Source organism: Danio rerio, chromosome 2 (assembly GCF_052040795.2).
Source record: "Danio rerio strain M-AB ecotype USA chromosome 2, GRCz13ab, whole genome shotgun sequence".
NCBI classification, from domain to species: domain Eukaryota; kingdom Metazoa; phylum Chordata; class Actinopteri; order Cypriniformes; family Danionidae; genus Danio; species Danio rerio.
This window is the reverse complement of record NC_141022.1, coordinates 48394573-48419128: the sequence shown is the minus strand read 5'-3', so window position 1 is coordinate 48419128 and position 24556 is coordinate 48394573. Positions and strand designations below refer to the sequence as shown.

General features: G+C 35.0%; 2 protein-coding genes across 3 annotated transcripts in view; both read right to left on the bottom strand.

The window, feature by feature from the left end:
* The window catches only part of klhl24a (kelch-like family member 24a), an 802375-nt gene that overhangs the window by 444036 nt on the left and 333783 nt on the right, over positions 1-24556 (bottom strand). The gene's annotated exons all lie outside the window — the stretch shown is intronic.
* Positions 5285-24556, bottom strand: part of ece2a (endothelin converting enzyme 2a) — a 142325-nt gene continuing 123053 nt past the window's right edge. For both annotated transcript variants that reach the window (XM_087241375.1, XM_087241374.1), the window contains exon 4: positions 5285-5740. In XM_087241375.1, coding sequence (XP_087097501.1) covers positions 5453-5740 — 288 coding nt within the window. In that variant the 3' untranslated portion in view covers positions 5285-5452. The remainder of the gene's footprint in view (positions 5741-24556) is intronic.

Here is a 24556-nt window from a genome sequence, read left to right as displayed (position 1 = left end):
CCTCAAGGTTCAATGCAAGATTCTGCCTCGTGCTGTGCATTCAGAGATGCTCTTCTGTATTTCTCGGTTGTAATGAGTGGTTATTTAAGTTACTATTGTCTTTCTATCAGCTTGTACCAGTCTGGCCATTCTCCTCTGACCTCTGGTACCAACAAGGCATTTTTGCTCACAGAACTGCCGCTCACTGGATATTTTCTCTTTTTTTGCACCATTTTCTGTAAACCCTAGAGATGGTTGAGAGTAAAAATCCCAGTTGATCAGCAGTTTTAAGTAGATCAACATGCCTAAATGCGTTGAGTTGCTGCCATGTGATTAGTTGGTTAGAAATTTCCATTAATGAGCAGTTGGACAGGTGTACCTAATAAAGTGGCCAGTGAGTGTATATCACTTTTCATAATAAATGTTGTTCTAAAGTAGCTTTACCAAAAGTGCTTTATTACATTACAATCAAAAGGAGTACACTCTCATATTGTAAATAAAGGTTCAAAATCAGGGTGGTACCTTTTTTTTTAAAGGAGCACTTTTGTTCCTTACAGGTGAACATTTGTACCTTAAGGTTACACTTTTGTGCCTTTAAGGTACTATAAGGTAGACATTCATAACCTTTAGGAATTAATATGCACCTTTAAGGTACAAGTGTGGACCTGTAAGGTACAAAAGCATACCTTTCGGAAAAAAAGGTACCACCCCAGTGACAGGTTTTGTACCTTTAACTCTGATTGTAGTGTAAACAGCATAGCTGTCAAGCATACATACTTAATCTACAGTTATACAGTCTAATGTAGTTTTTTAAAAAGGTGACATCTATTCTGTTTTCATAATGTGTTTTAGTGTGTTTATGATGAAGTGTCTGGTGAATATAGAGAGGAAAGAGTGGGGTTTTGCCCAACATGTGGTTTATCAAATCCACTCACTACTGAGTAGCAATGTTTTTGAGGTTTTGAGTAAAGATAGGGTCGGTTTTACCACATCAATTTGAGTCAGGCAAAGTTACAGTACTGCTAAAACTAAAGAATTTTACTGTCAACTGTTTGTGCAGAAGTAAAACTGGAAGTACTGAAGATGACAGTTCTTTCTTTAGGAGGCTGCAGCTCCATTTGCCATGCACTTTATTATTTGAAACTTTGCCAAACCTTTACATAAACAAACAGCTATTCGACTTTAAATGTGATACCTAAAAAAACACAGAATAGGGCCACATTAGGGTTTAAATGGCTTTAGAATTAACTTGGGTAACTCATCATAACTCATCCCACATGAACTCAAATTTTGCAGTTTTTTAAGTAGAGGTGTGATGTTACTTTTGAAGCAAGCAGGTCATATCTCATGATACATATTGGAGCAGTGTGTTGTAATGAAACCAATTATAAACCACTCTTAGCAACCACCTGGCAACATTCTAAAAAGAACTCATAACACCTTGACCACATAGCAATGTCATGGTAACCATAACACACTCACAACACAACTGGTTTCAACGCGTTTCGGGCTCTCCTGCATCAAGAAATAGCCTCCCTCTATTTACTACAAAAATCACAGTGTAACATTTCAATCTATGCTCACTCACATTGGCACACAGGAAGCTGTGCCGAAAGCCAGGCACCTTCCTCAAGTTTTAAAAATAGACTGTAATTACATTCCAGAGCTAAATTAAAAATAAATGATTTCTGGTTTATTAATGGCCTACTCCGATTCACTGCAGCTATTCCTCATCCAAAGGAGCACAAGCACACACACACGTCTGTCATATTCTGGCACACAGCAGAGCTGTTTGTTTTCTGTCGGTCTGTTTATTTGTTGTTTGAGAAGCGTTTGTGACAGATTTGTCTCTGCACAAGTGTGCTGATGTCAAGCACTCAACCTTGTCATACCAATCAACACAATCGCACAGAGAAATAGGCCAGAAAGAGGGAATGCAGAAGATACAGAGTAAAACCTCACATGAAAGTGTCCCAAAAAAGCAAAAAGACAAAAAGTATAAAAGAAATTGTTTAAAAGCTTATAGCTGGTCCAGGTCAAAGTACTGAAAAAACTCATGTGTGGCATAAAAGTCAAAGATTTACAGAAAACTGCTCTGGGTAAAAAAATATGAGCACATCTGAAATAGCTTCTTTAATATCTCGCAGAGTGATTCTTTGTTGATTTCTTGCTTTTGTCCACCTCACAAATGAAAATGTAGTCGTTATTTCCTCACCTCTATGTCATTTTCAAACCTGTAGGGCTTTTTTTTCTTGACTGGTACATAAAGGAAGGTGAAAGTGAATAGAGATAACCCTTTTCCACATACAATCACACCGGTGTGATCAACCTTGGCTGGTCCCTGAAGTGTGATTAGAACGTTCAGAGTGCACGTCGTCAACTGCTAAATTTCAAATCTGATGGCACACGTTGAGGCACAAAGTAATGCATCGCTTGTCATAAATCACGATTTATCAGCGCTTTCAAACAAATAGCATTTATTTTAGGGTTCAGACATTCAAATACACAACTACAAGCAAAACATACCTTTTTCTTTTTTTTAATTATTTTTAGAGGGTTTTCACCTTTAAATGTACAGGACAGTGGAGGTTACAGACAAGAAAGTATTGGGAGCAGAGAGAGGAGAAGGGTTGACAAAGGACCTCGAGCCGGCAATCAAACTCGGGTCGCCATGTCGGCGCACTTAACCATTAGTCTATTGGCACTGACAAACACACCATTTAAGGTTTGTAAAATACATGCATGTCTGTGGAGATGGGATGAATAATTATTATTCAATATTACTGGACAATGTGATTTGTTCATGTAAGATACACATGGTTTATGTTACTAGAATATTTTCTAACCTTCATGTATTTCAGAGAAACAGAAGTTAACAAGAAGTATTAATATAACTTATTAAATTACACATTAATTGTATTTTATTAGCATCTACCCCTACCTCACGGTAATGTAAAAATATCATTTGTTGTACAGTGCCACAAAAATTATTTTGTATTGATGCGAGTATCCTGAGCTGTATCTCATCTGAACTTGACCGGAGCAGGTGAAGTCTTAGACGAGATAGAGCTGTGGATATTAACGTCAATATAGCATAATCTAATAACAATATATCTTTTATTAGATTATGCTATATTGACTTGAGTATCCTCAGCTGTATCCAATCTAGCTATCTAATTTAATAAATAATATAAATACTTCTCATTAACTTCCGATCTAAGCTATATTCCGTCTGGCAACAACGATAGCGCACATTACCCATCAAATAACAAATAATACGATCATTATTAAGATGTTTAAAAGACAAAATATCGATTCTATCACATATTGGGGAATCGGAGTATCAGAAATTTCACAATATAATTTACAGAAAAGGGCAGAATGAAACAAAATATGACATATGAATAGATAATTGGGGCTGGTGGGTAATGTGATTAACTTGACGCATCACCATGAGAACTTTAGAATGCAATCGATTTTAAATTTGATCTAATCCACGTCCTAACTCTAACAGAGGGAGCATTTCATTTGTGAATGCATCTGAGTTATAAATGATTCACTTAAACCATTGATATATCTGCGTCTCAATGTGCACATCCATCTTTCTGATCTAAATGGTATATAACACATGTAATATCTAATACTTTAGGCTGGACAGTATGCACATTGAGGCACAGGCATTGTTGTGTTATCAGGCACCCTTATAAGTTACTTCAAAATCTAGCCATTACTTCACCTAGCCAACAATAATAAAAGTTTCTAGCACCGCAGCATCTTGTTGTAATACAGGCATGTCCAAACTCGGTCCTGGAGGGCCGGTGTCCTGCTGAGTTTAGCTCTAACTTGCTTCAAAACACCTGCAGGAAGTTTCTAGTATATCTAGTCAGAGATTGATTAGCTGGTTCAGGTGTGTTCAATTAGGGTTGGAGCTAAACTGTACAGGACACCGGCCCTCTAGGACAGAGTTTAGACAACACTGTTGTAATAATTTGTTTACGTTATTTACTGATTTCACTCAACAAAACTAGGATAAGCCTAGAATTTAGTGCAAGTTGGTGCTACTTTGCCTTATGGTAAGGGCAGTAAGTAACTGTATTGTCATCAATAACGTTCGTAACGTACAAAATCATAAAAAAAAGAAATCTTACCTATGAAATATTCTGCCTTTGTGCTTTGTTTTCTTTGTTTGCTCGTTACTGCACCCATACACAGCGCTAAAATCCAGTATCTTCACACTGGCTTTAGTCTTGATTTAGTGCGGTTGAATGACTTTTGTACTGAAAGCACTGTGCAAATATGACAGCAGTATTATTGACACATGCTCAGGGTCCGTATGCAATATCTAGAGTATAGATCTATGGTAATGGTTGCAAAATTAAAAATTACGCAGGAGGGTCAGCTGGAGTATTTAAAACTCATGCATGAAAGGGTTAAAAAAAAAAAAAAAGAAACGTAAGAAAAAAGTTTTAATCCAACGAGAAAATAAAATCAGATAAATTTGGGACAATTTGAGAGTAAATAAGGGTGCTTTCACACCTGCCTTATTTAGTTTGTTTGAATCGCACAAGTTTGTTTTCCCTTTTGGTGCGGTTCGTTTGGGCAGGTGAGAATGCAGCAATCGTACTCAAGTGCGCACCAAAAGCGGACCAAATAAGCATACCGAGACCTGCTTGAAGAGGTGGTCTCGGTACACTTTCAAACAAACCCTGGAGCAGTTCGTTTGTGGTGAGAATTTGATCCGTACTAAAACAGGTCCAATCGTAAAAAGTACTGCGCCTTTTGGACTAATCCAGCTGCCGTAGGCCAATGCTCTGTGCGATATGGAGGAAAAATATTTGTTGACAGCGCTTTACCAACAGAGAGAGAGAGAGGGGAAAACATTACCTGATGGATCGTTGGTAATATTTCCGCAAGATGACCATGTCGCAGTTTAAGTTCAAGTTAATTCACGTCTCCTCCTGAAGATACAAGCGATGCATTAAAACACTGTTTTCCAGCCGCAGCCACGCTTCATTCTCGAAATGTATAGTTTGTCTAAAGCAGGCATAAAATTAGTCAGTGCAGTCGTCCCTCCAGAATAAAAACGACATTTTGTGTCTGCCGGTTTTGTTTACTTGTGGGAGTTTGTTGGCATTTTCTCGCTTGTGAATTCTAACCAATCAATAATCAGTTTAGGAAATATGTTAAACAACATCTGGCCAATGAGAGATGTGGATTTTGTCAGATGACTGCGTTTGGTTCGTTTCAACTGGTTCGGACCAAAGCCAGCAGTGTGGTGTGAAAACGATCCAAAGACGGCAGAAAATGCAACAATGTATCATTTATTGCGCTTGGTCCGGACCAAATGAAGCAAACTACAGATATGAAAGCACCCTAAAAGATAATTTTTGGTTAAATTGTTTGTTTGGACTATAAAAAGAAACATCTGTACAACTTTCAGCAGTCTTTTAAGTAACAGATTCTTTCTGAGTACCTATAATCCAATGTTATTCAGGAAGTCCTCAGAATCTGCTTCTTGAAATCTTACATAGATGGGCGGAGCCTCTGCTTCCTCGACCAATCTTCTCTCCAGGGCGGCATCCTCTGTGCTAAGCTTCTCCCCTTTGGTCAGAACATACAGGAAGTAGTGAAAGTTGCTACCGTAGTGATAATGCTTGATGGACCAGTCATACTCCGCTTGAGCGTAGAGTCTCTTGCGGAAATGTGGCTGTGCAAATGTGACGGAGATGAAGCGTCCTCCGGGTTTCAACACACGACTCACCTGTGGAGCAAAACAAAGCACCTGCTTAATGTTGCTATCATGAGCACTGCTTGCACTTTTAATATATTATATGACTTTCAAATAAATATCAACATTCTTATTGATCCGTGAATTGGCACGATATATTGGCCATATCGCTTTCAGCTGTTAAATGCTTATTTTTTGTGTTTGTTATCAAATGTGTGTTTACTAACTGTAGCTCAGTAGCAGTGCTGTTTTTTTAAAAACATTTAAAGGTGCAATATGTAAGTTTCACACCAAGTGATTAAATCGTTGACACCAACGGGAGTGTGCCTGACTTTTGAGCCTAAAGGCTGATTTAGGGCTGATTTAAGTCATATTTTAAATAAAAGCAATGGCACGCAATAAAAGGATTTTTTTTTTTCATATTAAAAGAGTTTTTGTTCAAACCAAAACCTGAAATTTCTATTTTATTTCTTGCAGCTGAACAACACAACAAACTGTGATCACCTCAGGTACAGCTCATGTGCTTTATTCAGTGTTAAATGCTTATAATGTGAGTTTAAATGCTATTTCACATGACATGTATTGCCATACTACTGAAAGCAGGAGCAGATAGTTCACCTCAGATGTACCTCATTAAGCATGTACATTTAATTATGTTAAAGATGATTAATATGCATTAATTCAATTATAAACCTTATGACTTTGTTAGAGTGCAGTGAGTGCACTATTCTGTGCTGCTGAATGGCTGTATTTAAATTTGTGTTGTGTCTGGTGCAAACAGTCAAAATGCTCATCACTGCATATCCACTCACGTAGTGTTGTTAGAACACAAGGTTACAATGTAACCTGCTCACCTAATGTTTACATTCATAATATTTATATTATTTGCTAATTAACAACCTCGTGTGGAACTCTGAATCTGCGTCTCATTTTGGAGCGTGCTACTGTTGGAGGTCGCATTTCAGTCACAGACAAACACTTTAAGAACCTTTCTGACTGAATGACTGAAATATGATTTTTTCCAGCAAGGCAACCCTGGGTGCTGAAATATAATTGGCTAAATTGCATTGGGCGGGTTAAAAAAAACCAAAACAAAGACAACGTTTCAGCACATAACGCAGATTTTCAAAGCAGAATATCTTTAGGATTGCTTTTCAGATAAACAAGAATGTTTACTTGGCATGTTTCTTAAATATCGGCAAATGGCATTTTTATCCTTTCGAAGGAACTTTCTGAGCGATGTGTGGAAGTTTATTTTGAGTGTGCATATTTGGATATTTGGATTTTTCACATTTTCAGGATTCTCAATAGCAGAAGGTGCATAGTTGGGTAAACTTATAGAACAGTCAATGGTAGAGTAAAAAAAATATTTTTTCAGTCCTATTTGGTGAAGTTAAAAAAAAAACTCCACAATGGTGTTTTCAAGACAACAAGAAAAAGGAAAAAAAAATTATGCGAGACTGATAACGGCAGCCAGAAGAGAGAATAACACCAAATTTACTGTCCTGCCCCATGCACTCTGCATTAAAAAAGTCTCGCACAAGCGGTAATTTTTTTGTCATTTGATGCAAAGATGATATCATACATACATAAATACATATAAATGTTTCTACAATAAAAAAAATATATATTAAAAACTTTCAAGGATTTAAAATGCCAATGAATGTTAAATGCATCATAACAGTCTCGTGAAAAGGGTCCATCAAATATCATGTGTTCGTGGTCAGATTTAATAAGTTTAAAGGGGCAGTTCACACAAAAAATTTAATTTACTAATTTACTGTCCATCAAGTGGTTCTAAACCTTTGAGTTTTTTTTTCTTTCTACTGAACAAAAAAGGAGGTACTCTGAAAAATGTAGAAACTGGTATCCAATGACTTCCATAGTAAGAAAAAAAACACTATGAAAGTCAATTTACATCTTACAATATTCCTCAGAACATCATCTTTTATGTTAACAAGAGGAAAGAAATTTAATCAGGTTTGAAATAACTGGAGGATTTAGTTTTTGGCTGAACTATCCCTTTAATGACTGCTTGCTGTATAACATCATTAAATATTGCTGACTTTCTAATGGTGGTGTATGTTTATGTGTCCATGAGCACATACTATATTTTCAGTGTTTGTGTCAGTAGGTTTGTGTGCTCGAGTGTGAGCATCATGTGCTTCTGCCACCCATTCTTCATCTGCCTGAAGAAATGAATAATTCACACCTTCAGGTGTCAACATGGAGAGAGTGTGAGAGAAGACAGAAACAGAAAGAGTAACTTGCAGACTTGTAATGTAAACTTCTATAGAAATGAGAACCAATAAAGAAGATGTTCCTTTCTCCCAGTTTGAAACAGCATTAACCTGTGATCAGTTTACTAGAAAACATTGTTTTCATGTTCCTTAACTAATGATTTAGATTCTCAAAGGCTTTTATTGTTCTGTTGAATACATTGTACTAAAATGCAGATCTTCCCTTGCACTGGGTCACTTACAACTGAAACACGGCAAGATTCATTGCGTCAGGTTTGACGTCAACAACACACTTCACAAGCAACATTTGGCATCATTGACGTCAAAGCATGTAACATATAAGCCTTCATTTCAGATGACAGAAGGAAAATATTCACAGATTTGGAGGACATTTGGACATGATTATTTTATTATATTTTCAAATAATAAATGGGTAAGACAGGATTGATTGGACAAATTATATGACAATGCGACATTAAGTACAGGGTGGGGCTTCATTTTGCCCAATAACAAACTAATAAAAAAGGAGCGTGGTTAAGAATACTGTGGTTGAAGCCATCAAACTGAAGTCAACAAAGAAGAACCACGACACTAAATGCAGAACCAAATGCGCAGATTTTTGATTGAAGATTATCAAAACTTTTTTTTAGTAGATTAATTTGCTCAGATTAATTTTTCCTAAATAATAACAATGTGCGCTAGCAAAATAAACATTGTAAATGTTGATTTCATATGGATTTTTAATTTTCTTCTAAAATTAGTATTTTCGATCCGGTATTCACTTTTATAGCAATGAATGGGTTGTTTTCATTGCCTTTAAAGTAAAATAAACGAACATGAGAAAAATAGGCATTTTAAAGGAACATTTCTGATTGCTTTTGGGGATTTTGCATCTGAAGTCTTTAGTTGTTTGACTAGAAGTCATTTTATTAGTTGTCTTCTGTAAATAATGGTGAAAATGAATGTCATTCTTTGGGCTCAGAAAAAAAAAATTGGCTGTACTAAACTTGAATTGTTTTGATGTTGGATTTTTGTTCATATATGATCCACAGATTTAAACAAAAACAAACAAAAGCACACAACAAAACTACTACATTTTCAAAATGTAGTACTAGTTAAGCATGTGTAAATGTAAATAATCTAAAAATTAATTATATATTTTAGAGTATATGAAATGACACTACAACATTTCATTTGTAAAATCCCCCAACACATTTTTGCTTCTCTTCGCAGCACGAAACCCACAAAACATGACACTAAACAGTTTCTCCCGGGTGAAGTGCCAGATCTGTAGGCGAATCAGATGATCTCAGCTCGCCGTTAGCAGCTGATGAGACTAATGATCAGGTTTATTGATCTCTCTGTGCTTCTGATTAATGACCCTCCGACACCCACTTGAAAACCCAACTAGACTCAAGGTGAACACTAAACCCTGGATCACACACAGCCTCATGTACTGCCACACGTCAATGTACCTTTAGTGTGTTGTTGTTGTTTTGTTTTGTTAAACTTGGAAAGGAGCTTTTTAAGACAATACCATATGAATAAGAAAGAAACACAGATGATGTTATGTTTCAATATGCAAATGAGGCCTTGTTTTAATAAATACACTGCAAAAAAATGCTTTTCTTAGATTTTTTGTGTCGTTTCTAATTCAAATATCTAAAAATTCTTAAATAAAAAGCATCTATGAGACAAGTGAACAATTCTGCCTTGTTTTAAGAAATAATATGGCAAAATTAAGTGAGTTTTTTCCTAAAACAAGCAAAATAATCTTCCAATGAGGTAAGCAAAATAAACATATGTTAAAAGGAAAAACTCGATTGATTTGCTTACCCCAATGGCAGATTATGTTGCTTGTTTTTAGGAAAAACTTGTTTAATTTTGAGAATATTTCTTAAACAAGACAAACTTTGTTTGCTTGTCTAGATAATGCTTCTTGTTTTAAAAAATGTTAGATATCTGGACTAAAACCAAGACAAAAAAATCTAAGTAAGAAATTTCCTGCGGAGAAAGAGAATACAGGTACTTAACTGGACTGGCTGCAGTCCCGAACTGTCCCCAATAGAGAAAGAGTCTCTACTGCAGCTTCTTTAAATTAGACAGAAAAAAAAACACTTCATGATAAGCCAAAAATCTCAAAATTGGCAGCTGCATGAAAAAAAATAAATAAATCAAGCTTCTGCCTTCAGTGTCTCGCCATCATAAAATCTGACCTTTTCTGTGGCATTACTGGTGTCATTATAGTAATCATCCTGCTCCACTTAGTGCATATGATAATGTCAGCATCACACAACAATTACATCTAACCTGAAGTTCAAAACACTCTGCTTAATGCTGAACAACAACACACTGGGTTTAGTCAACCCCCAAAGCCATCATTAAAGAAACTCAAACCTGGTCATTTAAACAAGAGACAAACATTTTACCATCACAAGCATTTAATCATTCATTTATTTCCCTTTAGCTTAGTCCCTTTACTTATCAGGGATCGCCACAGCGGAATGAACTGCTAACTTGTCCAGCATATGTTTTACGCAGGGGATGCCCTTCCAGCCCAACACAGTACAGGGAAACATAACCACTCACATTCACACTCAAACACTACTATTCTCCTATAGCACATGTCTTTGGACTGTGGGGGAAACCTGGAGCACCCGGAGGAAACCCATGAAACCCAACACGGGGAAAACATGCAAACTCCACACAGAAATGCCGACTCACCCAGCCAATCTAGAACCAGCGACCTTCTTGCTGTGAGGCGACAGTGCCAGCCATTGAGCCACCGCGCCATCCCAATATTTAATTATTGAAACATTATTTACATACTCCTTTAGTTTATTTTTTACAGCCATCTGAAACAAGATAGTGTTATAATACTACAAATTTGTTATTTAAGGTGAACTATCCCTTTAAACATGGTGTTGAATATGTCTGCAGGATATGGGCGCTAATCCTAGTCTTGCATACTAAATAAGTGATGAATATTTAGTGCGGACTGTTTGTGTATTGGGATGCAGCCTTTCTCTCAGTGCAATTTTTCTGCTGTTTTGTTTTGTCTTTAATTGGATGAAGAATTGCTGACGGCCGAGGAAACTTGCGAAAAAGATCAGCTGCAAATTGGGGAAGGCTGACAGGGGATTTGTGTGTGTGTGTGTGTGTGTGTGTGTGTGTGTGTGTGTGTGTGTGTGTGTGTGTGTGTAAGATAAAGAGTTAGTTGGTTATGGTTTGTTTTTTTCAACACACAAACTGCACGTGTGGTGGTCAGGCCGATTTATTTTATTTAGACACTTCTTTTAAGATGCCATGAATGTACAGTTTACTGTACATTCATGTGTTGTCATACATGTCATTTAGAGGGATATATTCAGTGGTGGAAAGAGTAATGAAAAATCATACTTGGGTAAAAGTACCATTACTTGCCTAAAAATGTAGTGTGAGTAAAGTAAAAGTATCTGTTGTAAATTTTACTCAAAGTAGGAGTAAAAAGTAGGCCTTTCAAAAGTAATCGAGTAGTGATTAGTGAGTATTACACTGTAAAAAGCTGATGCATTTACATGTAATTTGTGGCTGTGTGTAAACGTAACATTCTGTAGTGCATTCAGTTATTGCTCAGCAGGCACACAACGTCATAAGACGTTAATATTAGGCTTGATTTAGGTTGGATGTCAGATGACCAGGGCTTGACATTAACACCTGCCAAATGCCAGATTTCAGCTGTGGGAGTTTAGACAGCCATGCTCACTAGCCACTTTGGCCGGTTGAAAATAATTTTTAAATTGCTAGTGCTGGCTAGTCACTAAAGATTAGAACTTTAGTTTAAGACCTTTTGTCAATATGCTTGCAAATGTGATCAGCATTACTCAAAGACATGCGGTACAGGTGTATTATAGGCTAAATTGTCTGTAGTGTATGAGTGTGTGTGTGAATGTGTGTTTGGATGTTTCCCAGAGATGGGTTGCGGCTGGAAGGGCATCTGCTGTGTAAAAACTTGCTGGATAAGTTGGCGGCTTATTCCGCTGTGGCAAGCCCGGATTAATAAAGGGACTAAGCCGACAAGAAAATGAATGAATGAATGAATGAATATGTTGTATTTACCATACAATTACCATTAACATTAATAAGATTAAATCTCTGCTTTAATAAGAGATTGACTCTCCATTTGTGTATAGTTAACTGGTGATATGCAACCTTCAGTGATATGCAAACTACTGTGCATTTTAGATACATGACAATGTCTATTGTTTTTTAAGAACATTTTTGTTGAGTAAAAAGTGTAAATATACAGGTCAATTTTGCTTGTTTTGACACATTATTAACCTTTTGTGTAAATGAAAAAAAATTATTAGTATTGAGCCCTGAAAATTCATGTGAAATAAAAACTAATTGCAACGTGAAACTTTGAAGCCACAGCCCATTTGCTCATGCTCATTGAGCAAGCTCATACACAACACACAAAAATGAAATGAATAACAACATCAAATGACGTTGATGTTTGGTTAATTTTAGGTTGTGTTAGAAAGTGACCAAAATCCAACGTTGAGACAGCATCTTAAACCAACATCATATTGAAGTCAAATGCTGACATTTATTAATCAGGTATGGCAACCAAAATTCAACATCTGATAGATGTCATAGTGGTAACGTCCACACAACGTCAAGCTGTAACATCATTAGATGTTAATATTTGGTTGATTTTAAGTTGGACATTGATGTCGGACTGATGTTGAGTTCTGACATCAAACTGATTTTCATTTCCAAAACAAAATGCAACGTCCCTACGACGTTGGGGTACAACTTCAATCTGATGTCATGTTGACGTCTTGTGCCTGCTGGGTGTTTAATGCCATTTCAGTTGTCATTCAGTAAACATCCATCATTTTTTAATCAGTTACATGCATCTAAACAGTCTCTTGGTCAATACGTGTAAAGATTTTTGACAATTTCTTGGACACTTTTAATGCTTCCAAACAGTTATAAATCACCCATGACTTGAAGTAGTTCATTACGATGTGATTTGACTGGACAGGAATCACAGGACAGAGTTTTCTAATTTCCATAGACAAGAAAAAATCAATTAGTGACTGCAGGTTGAAGGAAAGTAGTGGAGTAAAAGTACCAATACTGCACTAAAAATATCCTCAAGGGAAAGTAAAAGTCCACATTTTTAAAACTACTTAATTACAATTGCTGAGAAAAACTACTCAATTACAGTGGATTGAGTAGTTGTTATTTGTTACTTTACACCACTGTATATAATAACAGGATTTTTTTTTTTTTTAAGTTTAAAGTTTTTTTTTTTTTTTTTAGTTTTTAAAGTCATTATGGTTTATGAAGTCACATTCCTTGATTTGTTCATGCTAGTGAGTGTGTGAGAGGGAATTTATCTCACTGTAATTACTGGGTGTACTAGAAGAGGTTCACATGTCTTAAAGGTGCTGCAAAGTTGTTTGAAATGTGCTTTGTTTATTCAATGTTGGACATAATCTCAACTGAAAAATGAAGAGAGAGTAAAACAAAGAAGCCCCTCCCCTTTAAAAAAACAGCCAATAGTGTTTTGTTTGATTACAGCTCTGGCAGTGAGAGTGGTTGAGCTCAAATAAAAAAGCAAATTAAAAGCTTCTTGAAAGGGGAGGGACATGTCAGATACTAGAGAGCATTTGATTGGTCAAGATTTGATGAGAAACTGAAGTATGAGGCAACGTGAAAATAATTGATCTATTTAGGTGGAAGTGACACTGTAAGCTTTGTATGTCTTCTAAATGCAAATTTTCTCACTTTATTATAAACATCCTTAAAGACACTAGATTTAAGATCTTTAAAATTGACTGAAACTAATAATTTCAAAAGGACATTTAATGCTCAAAATAACATTCATTCATTTTCTTGTCGGCTTAGTCCCTTTATTAATCTGGGGTCGCCACAGCGGAATGAACCGGCAACTTATCCAGCAAGGTTTTACGCAGCGGATGCCCTTCCGGCCGCAACCCATCTCTGGGAAACATCCACACACACACTCATACACTACGGACAATTTAGCCTACCCAATTCACCAGTACCGCATGTCTTTGGACTGTGGGGGAAACAGGAGCACCCGGAGGAAACCCACGCAAAGACAGGGAGAACATGCAAACTCCACACAAAAAACGCCAACTGAGCCGAGGTTCAAACCAGCGACCCAACAACCTTTTTGCTGTGAGGCGACAGCACTACCTACTGCGCCACTGCGTCGCCTCAAAATAACATTAAAATACAAAAAAAAAAAAAAACATTATCTTTCTCATTGTTTTTCTAAAACACTCTAAGTTTCACATTTTACAAAGCCCCGCCTTATAAAAGCCCAGTGTGCTCTGATTAGCCAGCTGGCTCGGTGCATTGTGATTGGCCAAAAAGCTCAAGCATGTGTAAATAATTATCATAACAGGCCAGTTTCATCTTTCAATGATACTAAAGCATTTGTAAACACAAATTGTTTACATGTCACAAAATTTCCATCTGTGTCAGAGTAAAAGTTTTAGCACTTATACGCTTGTAACTATTTACTTTGTAGATTTTATACATACAACAGATATTACAGAACAAAGTAAAATATAAAACATTATAAGACCTTCTTACGCTTCATATTGTATGCTACTCCATAGAGCCAGATCAGTCTCAAAAATACTACAGTACATTTACAAAATAAAATTCATACATCCACAACAGTTAACAATTACGAAATCGAATATGTAAACACATAATTTTTGAACTCACAAGTAAAAATCCTTAATATTTTTGCCAAATGAATTTAATTTGTGTACTTTTGAATTGTGTTTTGAATTTACAAACTGGATTTGTGTATTTTGGTATTGTGTTTTGAATTTATGAATTGGATTTGTGTTTTGAATTTACGAGTTGGATTTTTTAAATGTTAATTGTTTTGTGGATGTATGAATTTTATTTTGTAAATGTATTATTTTTTAAACTGATCTGGCTCTATACTAAGCTATAGAAAAAACTAAGACCATAAAAAAGTTTTAAAACATAAGATTTATAGTTATGTGTTTGAGTAATAGTTTTACACTGAATAATTTTACCCTGAATTTATTCCAAATATTATTCCAAATAAAATAGTTGTCATTTAGAGCCATTTCTGATCAAATAAAAAGATGGCATGTTTTTATATTCATTTTTAGACAAGACATTAGCCATTTTTTATTATCAGAATAATTAAGAAATCAATGTTTGGTGGACTAATCCTTATTTTCAAACCAAATCAAATCCAATTTTCAAATTCAATAAATCAAAACACTTGTTATTCTGAATAATTGTTTTGTTAATGCACTAAATGACAATGATTTTGTTATTTAAACTGGAAAAAGACCTTCACATTCTGCACATTCTCCAACACATACTTAATAAATCCAAGCAGGTTTCCAAGCAGTCTCTCAATTGTTTTCCCCAAAGCTGCACTGTAAAAAATTATATGTCAAAAAGTCATGACAACAAATGCATTTGTCACTATAAATTAATTTAATAAGTTAATAAGGTTTCAAATAAATTTGTTTAGTCCTAGCTGAGTCAGTTGGCATTTCTGTGTGGAGTTTGCATGTTCTCCCCTTGTTTGTGCAGGATTCCTCCGGGTGCTCGGTTTCCCCCACATTCCAAAGACATGCACTTTAGGTGAATTGAATAAGTTAATTTGGCCGTAGTGCATGAGTGTGTGTGGGAATGTGAGAGTGTATGGGTGTTTCCCAGAACTGGGTTGCGGCTGAAAACATATCCGCTGCGTGAAACTTTTGCTTGAATAGGTGGCAGTTCATTCAGCTGTGGTGACCGCTGTAAAATCAGAAACTAAGCTGAAGGAAAATGAATGAATGAAGTTTGACGATAAGTTTAGTCAGTTTGACCGGTTTAAGATCAGAGGACTAGAAAAGTTTATTCAACTCAACTAAAAAAATTAAATTAAAAAAAATTTAAAGATTTTTTTTTCAATGTGGATAAAAAAAACAACTATAAATAATCTCACAGAAGACCAGTTTGGGTTACAGAAACCAACAGATAGTCTATTATATAGGTCATATTAAATTACACAAACAAAAATTCATATCAGCGCTGTTAATTTCGCCGAAGCGTGCACAGAGCAAGGCATGTGAGGTTGCAGAAACGTGTAATTTTATGACCTAGAATCCTCCTCCGGCTTGTTAGCAGCCAGAAAGTACTTTAACAAAGCAACTCCCAGCATCCTCCAGGGCATTAATAACAGCATGCTCTCGTCTTCATATCACTGTCTGCTGCTCATTCTCTTCCCCGCCGTCACTGTCTCCTTCAAGGACCCGGAGCTCAAAGTCACCATCTGTCCAGCAGCGGAGGCCATGTATATATGTGTGTGTGTGTGTGTGTGTGTGTGTGTGTGTGTGTGTGTGTAGAAAAGCAACACACATCACTGTGGATAGACTATAATGATACTTCATCGTCTAACAGCTGTCATATGTGCACTCGGGCCGCAGGGAATCAGGATGCTTTATGGCTGCTGAAAGCTGGCAAACTTTATAGCAGACACAATTATCAAACTAACAGCATGTAAAAGTGCACAGGTGACAGGTTATTTAGTCCTCCTACTCCATTAAAAGTCAATCGTTCTTAATTGTTCAGTGGTAAAATGCTTCCTTCACTTGAGTTTGTGACTTGGTAAAGAAATTGCTGATGATAATACTGAGCGACAAGCATCGCTGTGTGTGTGTTTGGAGCTTTTAGGATTGTTCCCATTCAGCAAGGATTTATTAAATTGCCAGTAAATAAATAGTCAGCAATAGAAGACTCTTTGATGGTTAAACAAAATCCATTATGGCTTTCAGAAAAATGTCACAGTAAAAATGGTTTTCAACACTGATGATAAATAACCAGCATATTGGTTTGATTTCTAAAGGATAATGTGGTACTACAAATAATTGTTATAAATGTATTATTAATGTTATTATAAATTGGAATTAATAAAGTAAATGAAAGTTTATTTTTTTAATATTATTAATATAAATGATTATAAAAGCAACTGCACACAATGTCAGAGTGAAAATGGAAAAGTAAAGCAAAAGTTCCCTCCTCATTTACTCAACCTTAAATGTATTTTTTTCTGATGAACATGAAAAGTTATTTTTATTGGAAGTCAATGGTTACAGGTTTCTAACAGTTTTCTAAATATCTTCTTTTGTGATAAGAAAATGAAAAACTATAGGGGTAGTTCACCCAAAATTTTAAATTCTGTCATTTACTCACCCTTGAGTTAATTTTTTTCTGTTGAACACAAAATAAGTTATTTTGAAAAATGTTGGAAACCTTTAAATCACAGGTGCCAAACACCTGATCAAACTAATTGAGTCCTTCAGTCTTGTTTAAAACCTGCAAGTAAGTGTGTTGAAGCATGCTGGAACTAAACTGTGCAGGGTTGCTGCCCTCGAGGATCTGAGTTTGACGCCCCTGTTTTAAGTATTGACTTACGTTTGTATTTCCTATTATGAAAGTCAATGGTTACAGATTTCTAACATTTTTCAAAATATCTTCTTCCGTGATAGGAAGGTTTAGAACCACCTGAGGGTGAGTAAATACAAAATTAATATAAAGAATTTTAAAGATCTGAATTTTGTTATTTCAATAATCAAAATGTAATCTAAAAACAACACCAAACACACAAAACATGATTAAATAAAAAACTAAGAAAAAATATTTAATCAAAAATAAAATAAAAACAAAAAATTTAATAAAAAATAAAACAAAATAAAAAAATTCTTTGATTAAAAAATAAAAACAAATAAATAAAATAAAAAGTAAAAAAATAAAACATAATAAAAATAAAATAAATTAAAACATAACATAAAACATAATAAATTAATTAATTAAAATGTAAAAAAAACATGAAATTAAATTAAAATAAAAAAAATCTAATAAAAAATATAAAATTAAATAAAAATAAATTAATTAAAATAGCACAAAATAAAAAAATAAAAAATAAATAATAATTATAAAATAAAAAATAATTAAAATAAAATAAAAATGTAATAAAATCTTTAATTAAATTAAAATTAAAAAATAATTTTAAAAATTAAATTAAAGTTAAATTAAATTAATCCTGAAAATAAAATTAAAATTAAATGTTAATTTAATTAAATTAAGTGAAATTTTTTTTTTAAATTTTATACAACTTTACAATTAAAATCAATTAAAAAAAACAAATAAATTATTTAATTAAATTAAATAAAAAATAAAATAAATAACATTATTTAAGCATCTCAAGCAACTAAGCTCCATTAGTTTAAGATGGGACTTAGGATATTCTGATTGACAATAGTATCATGTATGCATATATGATGATTTTTAGCAATGATATTTAGCTTGTTTTGGATTTTTATAGTTCTATTACATGTTTTAATTAATTTATTGAATAAAAAGATTATTTTCATTCATTCATTTATTTAATTTCCTTTGGCTTAGTCCCTTATTTATCAGGGGTTATCAAGGTGGAATGAACAGCCAACTCATCCAGCATATGTTTTACACAGCGGATGCCCTTCAAGCTACAACCCAGTACTGGGAAACACCCATACACTCAGACAGTAGCAAATGAAATGACATTCATGAATAAAAGATGTAAACGCATCCATCACGTAAAAAAACTCACAGACAGCGAGTCCGCTGAATCGTTGTTTCTTCTGCGCACAAATAACTGTCATTTCATTTGCTACTTTCCATTTATTTTTTATAAATATCCATTTTGTGGGTGTCCTGCGGACCTGAAGTCACTATCAAATCTTGTCTCGCGCGGCACTGTTGAAATCGAATCTTAAAACAATTTAGGTCTCAGAGCCTATTTAGCAGGAAGAGCGCGGTGATTTGCATTGATTTGAGTGTTTTTCCCAAGATAAAGCATAATGAAAATGAAGTAGATTATTAAATTAGTGAAAAGTCAGTTGAAAGGTTAGGTACATTTAGAAATTATTAACTAAATAAGCAAATAAGTTAACAAACCACTGCGTGCCGAATACAACAGTATCATGTATCAGCAATCTCACAGGGGGACGATATGGCGATTTGAAAATTTTGTATAATGCCCAGCCCTAATAGGACTACACATTTTCAGAAAAACTTTTGGCAAAATCTAAGTGGTACAAAAAGAAACACTTCAGCTTTAAGAATGTGATCTGTTAAAAATAGGACACACAATCATCTCAGCATATATGAATCGAACCCATTCACCTTTATAAACTCAGTTCTTTAAACTATTCATCTTAACCACATGCACAGCAGTGGATATGAGTCACTCATTACCACTAACACCTCCATTTAAGACCAGGTCACATGCAAAAGAGGTGCTGCTGTGCTGTCTTTGGCCCACACCACACGACCATAGTTAATTAACAAACTCAAGAACATTTCTCACCTTATTAATACTTCTTTTTTTGTCTGGTTGGACAGAACTGGCTTTACTGAATCACACAAGCCATCTGGATTGTACATTACAAAGAAACCAATAGTAACTTTAATATGTTCAAGATGGCCACACTACTTTCTTTTAACAGTATGTGGTCAGTTTAACCCAAATATGAAGCTTAAAAGATTCTGTTACCCAAAAATAAGATTCTGTAATTAATTACACACCCTCTTGTCATTTCATTCATCCAAAATATTTGTTCATCTTCAGAACACAAACTAAGATATTTTCAATGTAATCCGAGAGCTCCCTCATCCTTCATAGACAGAAAATGTCCAGAAAAGGAACCAAAAACATTGTCAAAACAGTGGTTTAGTGGTTCAGTGGTTTAGTGGTTCAACTGTAATCATATGAAGCTCCAAAAAAAACAAAAAAACAAAACGAAAAACACTTTATCTTTACACTTCTTACACTTTATCACTATCACAATATCTATTTTTTGTTGTATATATTGCACCAAAATATATAATGCCAGAATGGCAATTTAATATCATCATGATGCAAGTATACTCCTCCAAAGAACACACAATATTTAAGAATATTAATCTTAATAATAGTCATTTTAACAATTTAAGAATTAGGCATTGAAATCAGAATGTGAAAACGTACATCGCAAATAAACAATAATAAATGTTAACAAAAAAGTGCAAAGTAAAAAGTAACAGAGGCTGCGATATCTGCTACCTTATCTATTTTCAGTTGTCAGACACCCACATGAAAATATACTATAGTATTTTTTAGTAAATACTTTAGCGTGTTTTAACCATACTGACACAGACACCTCTGATAGAGATTTTGCATAATAGGCTAAAATGTAGCTAGAATTGTTTTTTATGAATAGGCGATATATTTTGCATCACCAAAAATGATTGAGGTCATTTCCGTGTGTTGTGGGATAGGTCAATATATCGATTATTGTGACAGGCCAAGCAACAACAAAGAAAAGAGTAAAAACAACTTTCTTCAACTATATCTTGAACAAGTGTCATATCGCCCGTAGTAAAGTAAACGCACACTAGTGATGGGCGATATTTGTTCTTTGCATTGTACCGGTAAAAATTCGAAATGATTAAAAAAAAAGTTAATTATTGTAATAAAAATAAAACCAATCTAAGTTGCGTTTCCCAAACAACGACATAACCCGTGGCTGAACTATCATAGTACGATGCATCGTTTGGGAAAAGAACAATATAGTGACGAGTGTTTCCCAAAACCGTGGTTTCTCTGTTGCAGATCCATAATTTTAACCACGTTAGTTATAACAAAAAATGCCCATAAAGATGCTTTAAACTGGGACGGAGTAACAACTTTTTTAAAAGAAAAAGAAAATAATAATAATAATTATCGTGCAAATGATATTGTTTCACGCACACGCATGTAGTGTTAGTAAAACATGCTCTTGTTTTAAAAATAATTGAAATATGTATAAACGGCACATATAGGGCCTTTGTTTTCTTTGCAAATGTTATTGAGAATATTTAATATTCTATTCTAAAACATAAAAACACTTTCCTAACATGTATTCTAATCTCATATATAAATCATAAAAAACCGTTAATGGTTGTAATTTACAGTAGGCTATTCATTAAGAAATGAAAAAATCCTACTTAATAATAATAATAATAATAATTGTAATTTTTTTCATTACTATTATTATAATTTTTATTATTATTATTATGTAGGATCTTGTTTATTTTTTATTTTACTTTATTTATTGTAAAAGTCTACTTTTACAATTTGACACATGTAAACCACTGCAAAAATGTTCTATCCAATAGGTTATATACAGTACAGAAGCTTAATAAATACCCTACTCTAAATTAAAAGCATTAACGTATGCTCTATATTTTTATTTTCATAAGCTTTGGGGACGTAATGTAAATTATGTTTTTAAATAATAGGTCTCCTACAGCTTTCATCATGAGCCATGGCTGCGTTCAAAAAGGCATAAATGTTTTCAAAGTGCACTGCGAAGGGAATGCAATTGTCAAAATGAAGATCGCTAAAATCGAACTGTAAAAATACTTTTAAAGCAAATTACACTGAAGAGAGATGACTTTACTGTTTTTTTTTCAAACCATTTAAAGTTTAAATGGAATATTTTAAATGAATAGGGCATAGGGGGAATAACTGGGAAAATAGGACACAACCAGGAACTATGCTTCTAACTACAGCTCCAGAGGTGTAGTTGCAAGCATACAAGGTTGCGACGAAGTTCGCGAATGTTCGTTGGAATGATGGATTTGGAAAACGCCAAATCAACGAACTACGTTTGTAACAACGAAACTTGCAAACTTAGTTAGCTAACGATGGTTTTCGGAAACGCACCCCACAATGATTTACTATTGCTGTACAAGTACGATAGCTTTGTGTGTTCGAGACTGTTTACAAGCAGACTTACTGACTCTTAATTCACTTGATAAAACCACAAGTTTTTAAAATATCTATTTCTTTGTGACCAGACACTGTTTAATATCACAGAACGAAGAAGATACTGTGCTATTTTAAGTGGTAAAGGCTAGGTCAATTAGCACTGCACTACAAATATACTTTAATGCTTATAGAATTCCCAGGATAACTTGAAGAAAACAAATAATCCAGATATTACCACAATTGTTGTGTTTGATCTGTTTATCTGTTTCTATTATCTTTATCCTCATGCATAGATAGCTGACCGTAGCTGACGTCTTTTCATCGGTAATGAATTTGTGGAGATTAGGGCGAAGCAGTGGCGCAGTAGGTAGTGCTGTCGCCTCACAGCAAGAAGGTTTCTGAGTCGCTTGTTCAAACCTTGGCTCACTTGGTATTTCTGTGAGGAGTTTGCATGTTCTCCCTGCATTCGCCTGGGTTTCCTCTGAGTGCTCCGGTTTCCCCCACAGTCCAAAGACATGCTGCAGGTGAATTGGGTAGGCTAAATTGTCCGTAGTGTATGAGTGTATGAGGGTGACAGGCCCAGACAACAGGCCGGCCGGAATGTGTAAAAAAGTCGTTACCATATGGACAAGTCTAAATCGAGGACTTGTTCCAAAGAGCTGACCCTGCAACCATACGGGACTAAGGCCAAAGAAGAAGAAGAAGAATTTGTGGAGATTATGTGCCCAAGGGCACCCTCTAGTGTCCAGTATGAATGACACAAATAACATTTCAATGAATGCTTGAGGTCTAGAACTGCATACTGTCCTGCAAAGTGTATAACCTCCTTCCGCAGATCTGCTTGAGTATTTTATATGATCCTGAAAAGCTTGATCAGAGGTATTAGTGTTTAAAAAGGTTGAGCTCTGCAGGATAGTGGATAGTGGACATCCAGGAGCAGGGTTGAGGTGTGTAAAAAAAAAAAGAAAGAAAGAAAATGAATGCTTTTCTTAAAAGATACTGGAATTTTCTTTAATCTCTGAGTGGTAACATACTTTATCGTTAAATTTATTTTTATTACAATAAAAACCAGAAAATATTGTGAAAGAAATTGCCTATAAGAAAATTTTGATGAAGTTGTTTATAGCATTTTTTTTGCTTATTCTTGGAATGTTTTGACAATATTTTTGGTTCCTTTGAACATTTCAGGACTGTTGCTGTCTATGGAGAATGAGAGAGCTCTCGGGTTTCATCTAAAATGTTTTAATTTGTGTTCTAAAGGTGAACAAAGGTCGTGAAAGGACATGAGGGTAAGTATTTAGAAACAGAATTTTCCTTTTCGGGCAAAACAACCCTTCATTCGCACCATGACAGTAATTTTAATTGAATCTTGATCATCTCTGCACAATGCAATGTGCTCCACTGGGCCATTTATATCCAAAGTGGCCAAAGAACATTTCTAAATTGAAAATTCTTGTAGATGCCAACAGCTGAATGCATATGCAACACAGTGAAAACACACGAGAATGAAATAATTTTGCCATTCAAAACATTAAACGGTGCATACTCGATTACATATACGGCAGAATGCAGTATATAGTGTGCTACATGGCCTCTGTGTTGTGAGCTCTGTCAGGTTGTGTGCAGATTGTTTGGTTAAGGCTGCGAGTCTGCTAGACTCGCTCTCGCTCTAATAAAACTGCACTCAGCATGTCTGATTTGGCCGCAGGCCGGGAGACTGTGGCCTGGATTTGGAAATGAGGAGTTTGGACTCTTTTTGTGCTGTAATGCCTAATTGCAGAATTTACTTCACTCGCACCAAGGAGGAATAAACATGACACTCATTTTAAGGTCTTTCTCTCTGTCTGTCTGTTTCTCCATCTCGCGCAAGACAAATAACACTAGTAGAAGGCATGTTCTCCACAACAGTTGCAGATCTAGACAGAAATGCCAGTCTGTGCCGAAATAAGGCTCTGTTGTATTGCTTGAGTTTATGAACACTGATTAGCTTTGCCGCAGTGGAGCTGCTCTCTGCGTGTCTCCTGTGAAGTAAACGATCATTTAGACTGAACTAAAAAGATCTGCTTCCACAGCGTGTGTTCGTGTAGTGCAAAGAGAGTAGTAAGCACATAATGAGAAATGAACAGACCGTCCGAGATTTCTGAGAATCTGCCCTACCTGTTGGCAGAGTTCAGAGTCCATCTCTAACATGGCCACACTTCATGGACAAAATTGATGAAAAATGTCACTAGGAAAAAAAAAATGTTATGTTTATAAAGTGAATGCTGTCCAGAATGGAATATTAGAGTACTGCCTATATTGAGTTACCTTAATTACAGTTGAAGTTAGAATTATAAGCCCCTTTAAATTATTAGCCCCCGGTTAAATTTCCCCAATTTCGCTTTAATGGAGAGCAGATTTTTTCAGCACATTTCTAAACATAATAGTTTTAATAACTCATTCCTAATAACTGATTCATTTTATCTTTGCCATGATGACAGTAAATAATATTCTACTAGATTACATTATATTTAGTATTATACTATTTGATGATTCTATTATTTTAAATTTTGCAGTTTTGTAATTGCATTGATACTGTAAAAATGGACTAGTGTCTACTCATTGTATTTAAAACTTACGAGTACTGAGTTGGACACCCTTTTGCTTTCAGAATTGCCTTAATCCTTCGTGGCACAGATTCAACAAGGTACTGGAATTATTCCTCAGAGGTTTTGATCCATATTGACATGATAGCATCATACAGTTGCTGCAGATTTGTCGGCTGCACAACCA